Source organism: Vitis vinifera, chromosome 4 (assembly GCF_030704535.1).
Source record: "Vitis vinifera cultivar Pinot Noir 40024 chromosome 4, ASM3070453v1".
In the NCBI taxonomy this organism is placed as follows: domain Eukaryota; kingdom Viridiplantae; phylum Streptophyta; class Magnoliopsida; order Vitales; family Vitaceae; genus Vitis; species Vitis vinifera.
Window position 1 is genome coordinate 16,159,169 of NC_081808.1, and position 8,654 is coordinate 16,167,822.

At 34.3% G+C, this 8,654-nt stretch overlaps 1 protein-coding gene across 1 annotated transcript; it reads right to left on the bottom strand.

Annotated features, from left to right (window-relative positions):
* Positions 1-1,734: 1,734 nt before the first annotated feature.
* LOC100260382 (pentatricopeptide repeat-containing protein At5g18390, mitochondrial) lies at positions 1,735-3,416 on the bottom strand. The gene has a single exon (XM_019219406.2). It carries the CDS (start codon positions 3,351-3,353, stop codon positions 1,989-1,991), a length of 1,365 nt encoding a protein of 454 aa, XP_019074951.1. The 5' UTR covers positions 3,354-3,416; the 3' UTR covers positions 1,735-1,988.
* Between the last annotated feature and the right edge of the window lie 5,238 nt (positions 3,417-8,654).

Below are 8,654 nucleotides of genomic sequence, written 5' to 3' on the forward strand. Positions count from 1 at the left end.
ATGCAGTCACTTATAACTTATAACCAACATAAAAACTAAGCAATTTTGGAGGAACATGCATACAATGGAATGAAGCCATATGATATCACATGTCAGCAAAAATAAATATCTGATAGAACACTTGTCATTTTTTGCCAGCTGCTGAGGGAGATCATTGTATGCTGCAGCAATATAACTTGGATTGAGTCGATCAATCCAAAACCTGTGTATGAGAAGGAGATGAGAGTATCCTGCCCTTCCATCCCTAATCTACAACACCAATGGCGGAAATGGGAGCCCCCTTAAAGGAGGTTAGGAAGTCATACTGAGCTATAATGCATCAAGAACTTGCATGAAATGTGTCCTGTGCAGTCTATCGCCTAACCCTAAGTGGCTTTAGGTTAGGAAGTAAAAAATAATTAGGCATGTTGGGAGGAAAAAATAGACGTAGTATCTTTTCTCGAGGGGAGCAGATTGGTGCATGATGAGTCTATTAAAGAACGAGTAGTGGTAATATCTTTCTTAAGGTATTGTCTTGGTATGGGAGAATCTATTTGTTTGAAATTTGCATTCCAAAGGAATTTTATACAATTTGATCTAGTTTCACATTTGAACTGTTGCTAGATATTGAAACAGGATAACATCCCCACCCACCCCCCCAACCCTTTCCTACCATCATAATCTTATATACAATGTTTCCACCATTGGCCATGCATTTGGGCCTTTAGGTCAACGCATATGCACAATGCCCTGTCAAGATCGCAACACTTTAAAATACTTGTTCAGAAATTGCTCGACATGTTAGCTGATGTTTATTCCCCATATACCGTTATTGCTTCTTTTCCAGGAAAAGTTCACAACCCATGGCCCTTCTACCTCCATGTAGAATTGCTCCATCAGGCTTTCTCCCATTGCAAAAAATTCCCCACTCTTCCCTCTTGTAAGAGTTTGGGCCGTGTCTCAGTCCTAGTGTGGCTAATCATCCTCTTGGACCAGCTACTGATTATCACCTTGGTAAACTATTACCTCGCCAACTTTTGATAGAAAAAAAGGTCTTTTTTAGAATTTGTTCTAGAATCAAGTTATTTTTTAAAACAAATTTGAGATGTTTTCAATTGTTTTTCATAAAGCGTTCTAAGTAACAAATTGAATATGTTGAGAATTTTTATATTATACATAAGTCTACAATGTCTTTATGAAAAGAATTTAATTAGAGAAAAATGTTTTTTATATGCTAGTTCCTAAACAAAGTTTCAATTGTTTTTAAGAACAATTCTAAAGAGCCGTTTTTAGGAACCGGTCTAAAAAATTGTTTTTGAAAACTACTTTTGAAAATCATGTCAAACAAGCCCTAAAAATCCCACCCTCATCTCTAGAAGTGTAATAACCGACTTGAAGAACAAAATAGTTCCAATTCAAAAGGGAAACACAAATTCAAGTATAGTTTCACAGCATATACAACTGACACCTGAGGCACAAAAGGTAAAAGATTACAACAGTGTAAGAGCCTGTGGATTCTCCATGGCAGTTCAAGTTATTAAATTATACCGAAACCATATGAAGGATGGTGGATCAGATAGTTATGTGAAGGAAAACAAGACGGAATCATCACTTTCTTCCTTTTCATTTTTTTTTTTCTATTTCGGAAGGCATCCAAGCAAATGCATATGCTTAACATTGATAAACTAGAATATTCTTTTTAGGTGTTAACTATAACTAGTCATATATGGCAAAAACAAATACTACAAAGAAAGCTCAAAGTGAACTATATGCTTTTATTCACCGGATATGCATGACAATCTTGCAAAAAAGAACTCCTAACATTTAAATTAAAAAAGTATTGAGAGGATAATTAAATTCATGGAGCAGAGAAGCAAAGTGTCATCTACCTTTCTAGCATCGACCCCTTTCCTTCTCGTGAGGTATTTATTCATCACGGTCTTAAGCTTAGAAAATGCACCTTGCATCAGATAAGATAGTATGGTTTAATTGAACTGTTAATTGCTATATCATACACCCCGAAGAGACACTTCTAATTGTTCTATCTTCCTAGCCAGGTCGTGCTTCCCACAATTCTTCAATCCATCAGTGACCATATCAAAGCACCGGGAAATTGGTGTCAAATTCAATTCAGTCATCTCCACCAAATAATTGGCAGCGTCCACAAACCTACCTCCCCGCCCACACATTGTTATCAACATAGTGTAAACTGGCCGGTTGGGTGGATGCCCCTTAACCTTCATATCACTGAAAAAACAAAATGCATCATCAAACTGACCGTTCCTACAAAGTGCCTTAATAATTGGTGCATACAAACTGGGGAATGGCCTATGTCCATCCTCAATAGAACGATGCAAAATCCTAAAGGCCTCATCAATTCTACCCTCTTTGCAAGCTGCAGGAATCATAATCTTATATGTACCCACATTGGGAGAAACTCCTAATCTACACACATCATTATAAATGTCAATGCAGAACTCAGCCTCCCCTGCTTTACAAATTGCCTCCAACATTGAATTCAAGGTCTCTACATCTGGCGCACACCCCTCCTTAGTCATCTTCCTCACCATCTCCTTTGCAGCTTCCAAATATCCAGCATTCAACAACCCATCAACCAAAAGGTCCCGGCCTCGCACTGGTGGATTGAACCCCTTCCTACTCATCTCCTCCAAGAAATCCTGTGCCTCCTTCATCTTCCCTGCTGCACACCACCCATTCACTAGCACGGAATAAGTCTGCTTATTCGGAGTCACCCCCTTCCTAATCATCCTCCTAATCAACGCATATGCACCGTGGAAATATTTGACTTCACAAAGGGCAAACAATAGAGAATTGTATACCTCAATTGTTTGGGGGCAATTTAAAGCACTTTTCGCCTTGTTGAAGACCTCTACTGCCTGATCGACGAGGCCATGTTTTCCAAACTCTTCAATGATGGAAGAGACAACTGTAGGCGAGAGAGTCTGCATTTGGTGGGCGATTTTCCACATGGGTTGGAATTGCTTGGTGCGGGCTAGGGTTTTGAGGAGCTCTTCATACTCGAGGGTGGTGGGCTGGTAGGAAAGGTGGGAGCGAGCCCAGTTGAAGAAGCGGAGGGACTCCGTGCCAGAGTTCGGGCAGCTCCGGAGGACTCGGTAAACAAGATCAGAGGTGACAGAGATGGGGAGCTTGTTGAGTGTTCGTTCAAGGTAGAAGTCGCGGCGAACAATGGCGGAAATGTGGTGGACAACTGCAAAATAGTCATCTTTCTTTGATGTGATAGTGTTTTGGAGGTGGGTGGTGATCGTGGTTAGGGTTTTGAGGTGTGTGAGGATTGGAGAAGCGGGGGAATTTCGTATCAGCAGATGGAAGATGGGCCTTGCACGGTTGAACATTAGGTATTCTTCTTTTCCGCTTTAACTTCCTTTGATATGAGTTTTCAACCTTCAACCTTATAAACTTTTAAACCCTGATTACGTATCATTTTTCAAAATTGCTTCCCTGAAAAGGAGAAAAGAAAAGAAAATTTTCAAAATTACCAAAAACCTCGATGCGGTTTAATTTCAATATATAAATAACATGCTGCAGAATAATTTCATATCATTAGGCTATGTTTGGTTGTCGAAAAATTTGAGAAAAAATGCGAGTAAAAGAAAATAAAAAGTAAAAGTTGAAGAAAAGAAAAAGTGAATAAATATAAAAAAATATATTTAAATTTAATAAATTTTTATATATTTCTTTAAACTCATTTTACATATTTTTTTTCCATTATAATAAAATTAAATAATTTTAAAATACATAAATTTTAAATTAATTTTAATTATATTTATTTTTTATTATTATTATTTTTTTACATTTTCCAATAACCAAACATAAACGTACAACACTTTATAGAATTACAAAATTTAAAAATTTCCATCAAATTATCCACATCAACAAGTCCAAGGAACACAACTTTCCTTTCATCATAAACAACTGAACTCTATATACAGACCATCTTTATAACTAAAAAGACAAACCTTTGAAGAAATTCCATTGGGTAGCCTATAAATGTTGGGTACAGGACAAGAAATCTAGGCCCTGAGCTTCTAGGGTAAGGAGTTTTGGAGAAAAAAGAAAGTGATTTTGAGGAAAGATATTTGGTTAAAAGACCTTCAATATTTTTGGAAGAATAGCCTCCCTTACTCATTTTTTTTTTAAATGACCTAAATGAGATGATTTTCCTCCTCTTTATTTTCTCTAAATGTCATTCTCTCTCATCTATAATTTATTAGGATAACTGATTAAAAGGAATAAGATTTCCTCTATATTGCAAAACTAACCCCCACTTTTAATAGCCTAAAAAATGACCCAATTCAAACAAAAATACCTCTCAGCTATCTCTTCAATCCATTTTCCCTCTAACTCCAATTTTCTTAGTGTTGTGTTCCTTTCTTACCTTGCTAACCCATTTGTTCCATTTGTTATCTTGCAAGAAAGAAATCAAAAAGGACTTTTCCATTCATTGCAAGAGAACAAAAAGTCAACACTACATGAGGGAAAAATAGAAAGTACATTTCACTGTTTCTTTCTTTGATTTCAATTTTTCGAATTATACATATGAATCTTCATTCATGAAGTGAGAAGAAATCCTAAGTGCCTTATTTTGGTTCCTTTTATTTATTTTTAAAAATCAAACCTTATTTTTCATCTTACTGATATTGTATGTTGACTCAATTTATGAAAATGGCAAAAAAAGAAAATTCGCTTATAAAAAATACAAGACGGAAGAGGTATAGAATTCTGGAAAAAAAGGGAAGTGAAACAAAGCAATGTTTTGAAACCTCGTCATCGTCATCAAAAAATGAGAAGAAATCAATTGAATTAGTAAACATTAACTTTCTACTTGAAATTTTGGGCTTTAAGTTTTTTTTGTTTTTTAATTTTATCCTTTTTAGTCGGTTATCCTTTTTTTTTTTGATGAATTTATTTTTCATGAATTGATAATCTAATGGAATAAAAATTTTATGAAATTGAAGTTGAAAATGTTCTCAGTGAGATTATAGTCCAAGTATGAAGCAATATTTGAATGATTAGAAAAAATTGAACTTAACTACTATCAAGTTTACCATCAAGAGGTTTTGAAAATTTGTGTATTGAAGTTATTTGTTATGAATTGATGACGTATTTGAATATAATTTTTATGAAATTATTTTATCTAAATATTTAGAATTTTGATTTAAATATATATATGTTAAGAAAAAATTGAACTTAATTGCTATCAAGTTCATTGTCAATAGGTTTCAGTTTTAAAATGCTTTGGTTTTGTTTCAAACTTTCAATAGACATTAGAATACTATTTGCATTTTTTTAGCTGCAACTTAGTAAAATATAAGAGCTTCAATTGCATTAGTAAAATTATATTTTTAGAATATTAGCATTTGACATGACATCCTTAAATAATATGAAAATAAAATCTTTGTTAGGAAGTGTTAGCCTAAGGGTTCTCCTAATCATGTTTTGATGATAACAAACCATGGTTAAGTTACTAATTGGTTTGAATTATAAAGAATTTCAGGTGTTAATTTGAAAATTCATCAAAGAACCAAATGGATACAAGATCAAGACCTTTGAAAGACCTTTAATCATAGGAAACATATGTAAGATGAATGCATGGGTGCACTTAGATTTTACATATCATTTCATGCATCTTTGAAGAACTCGGTTTATTCTTTAAAGTTACAGTTTCATCAAAACCCGAGTTTTATCAAATGAATCTTAGGCAAATCACTTCAAAATTGACATATTAATTTACCTAAATACATTGCCTAAGTGTTAGAAGAGAAAAGAACATAAAAAATAGGTTTTTAGGCCAAAATGGGGAATCGATCGAGGCATTGTCCAAATCGGCTCAACCGACCAAGGTGTCGGTCGATCGATTCCCTCTTGTCGGTTGAGGTTCAATCGAGAGGAGCAAAAAGCACTCTCTCTGTTCCATTAACCTTTCCTTCCCGGTCGAGGTATTTGCTCTCCTAGTGGAGGTGCGATCGAGGGTAACGATTACCTGCCAAGCATTAAATGCTCAAACGGCTAGTGAACTGGTCGACTCCTAACTCAATCGGTTGAGGCTACTTTTTGGTTTTCTTGGCTCCCGAAGTTAGAAACCTAAAAATTGAAAGCTTCACTTCATTTATGAGCAAGAGAACACTTGCATTTATTTGCCTACCCACTTGTTCTTGCCTTAAAAGCTCTCATTCTTTTCTTGGTGCATTAAATCTCCATTTGCATATCCTTTAATGCACCTTTGTCATTCATCCTAGCCTTGAGTTGTATTTGAACCTTTGTTGAGCTAGGTTGAGAGATTCATACTTGCTAATTGAGTGTTAAAGCCTTCAAGTGAGTTGAAACTTGAAGAGATTATGTAAGAGCCCATTGGAGCCAAAATCCAAGTGTAAAAGTGATTAGAAGCTTGGTTGAAGCTTCAAGTTATTGGAACCCTCACTTGGTTAGGAGCTTGAGGAGAGTGGACATTGGCAAGGAAGTGTCGAAACATTATAAAATCTGAGTTTGAATCTCTAACTTTATCTCTTTTTATTTGCTCACCTTGTGCTTAAATTTGTTGTGTTTAAAAATATATATTTTTTTAATCCCAATTCACCCCCACCCCCCCTTGGGTGTTTTCTTTTTTAAAGATTAGCCTTTATTTTCTCAGGAAGTAATACGAAATGATGGGTTTAACATAGTTGGATAAGTTTGGTAATATAATTTTACTCGATTTATATTGATATTTTTAAAATTTGTTATTATATTGCAGATTGACATTCATTCTCCTCTCCCATATTTTATATTTAAAATACCTAAAGATGAGTACTTTCCTGGAAAAATTGCATGTTTGTCTCACTTGGTAGTCATTAAGAATATTAAGAAGAAATTGATTGAACCACAATTAGATATGTTTAGAAAATCATGTTTTGGTCATTTTTTACTTATTCCCAAACTTAGATTTTCAACCCAAATTGTTCATCAATTGTTGTTACGTCAATGTGAAACCAAAAAAGACAATGAAATATGGATTTTATTAAAGTCAAAGGGATTAAGATTTAGTAAAGAGGAGCTTGCATTGATTACAGGCTTGAATTTTGGTCCTATTCCAAAATGTGACCAAAAATCATAACGAATAAGGAACATGTACTTTAAAAGAGAAAACAAGGTGCGTAATGATGAGTTGGAGAAAATTTTTCTTTTGATAGGAAATGTGAAAAAAAAGAAGATAATAATAAAAGAATCTAAAGATGAAAAGGTGATAAAGTTGGCACTTTTGTATTTTCTAGACCATGTTTTATTGGGAAAGACGGGAAAAATTTAATAGATATGCAATTGGTTGATAATTTGGAGGCTTTTAACAAGTATCCATGGGAGAAATCTGTTATGAGAGGACACTATTTGGTTTGCAAAGAGCTTTGGAGAACCGGGTATCCAAATACCAAGATAAGAAGAAAGTAAAAGGAAAAGCTGCAGTTAAAGCATATAGTCTTGTTTGATTTCCATATGCCTTCTAGGTTTGGGCATACAAGGCTATTCCACTTATTGGATTGAAATATGCCACTTGTGTATCTGAGAGCTATCCTCGAATATTAAATTAGAGTGCAACTAGTGCTCCAAGGTCTATAGAAATTGAAAAGGTCTTTTTAAAGCCTAATATAAGTAATTCTTTGTCCTTTAAAATTTAAGAATGCAATTATATATATTATTGTATTATTGTTTATTGATAATTATATTTGATTTGAATTTTTTAGTTAACTCTTCATTCGCTCCTAACACCCACTTTAGAGGAGCAACAACAAGACTATTGCAAGCATGTAGATAAACAAGGAGCTTCAGTAGAAATGTTGCACCAATCAACTGCCTCACAAGATGCCAAGAAGGATGACTTAAGGCATGAAAAAAACTCATATGAAATTGTTGCATATGTTGCTGCTGCTATTGTTGTAATGGAAAAAGAAACAACAAATGATGTAGTTGTCCCATCAATAGAGGTAACTTAACCTAAACTTAGCCATCATAAATAATGCATGCATTTTTTTTTGTACTTTATTTAATACAAGATGTTCACTCCATAAACATGTGGAACCTGACCTTAACTAGTGTTAAGTTCATTATAAATAAACTAATGGAAAGTTAAGTCTATAGGGATCATGAAAAAACCTAAATTTAACAAGTGTGTTATTTCAAAGTGAACAATATATATATATATATTTAAAAATGTTGTAAGTGTTAAATTTTATTTCATTTATGTGGATAAAAGCCATTCTTCATTCTGCCAAGCTCTCCCATCTTAGTCAATGGCTCTCCATAGGGTTTCTTTTCTTGTAATCGGGGTGTAAGGCAAGGTTTGGAACCCTATCTTATTCTGCCTTGCTGAAGAAGTGCTCAAGGATTGACTAACCTTTACAACTCAGGAAGTCTTAAGCCTACTTCAATTCCGAGAGGGTGTCCCCTCGCATACATTATATGTTGATGACGCTTTTATCTTTTGTAGGGGGAGATTCTACAACTTTGACCAACCTTAATAATTTTTTAGAGTTGTATGGTTAATAGTCGGGTTAGATTGTCAATAAAGAAAAAAGCTTATTCTTTGTAGGAAAAGGAAAAGTTGCTATCCAGACATGTAATTCAATTTAAGTTGGGGTTCTCAGAAGGTAGTTTTCAAATTGAAT

Bases quoted from the DNA above. Each gene is read 5' to 3' on its own strand.
- LOC100260382 (XM_019219406.2), bottom strand. From the start codon at position 3,353: ATGTTCAACCGTGCAAGGCCCATCTTCCATCTGCTGATACGAAATTCC.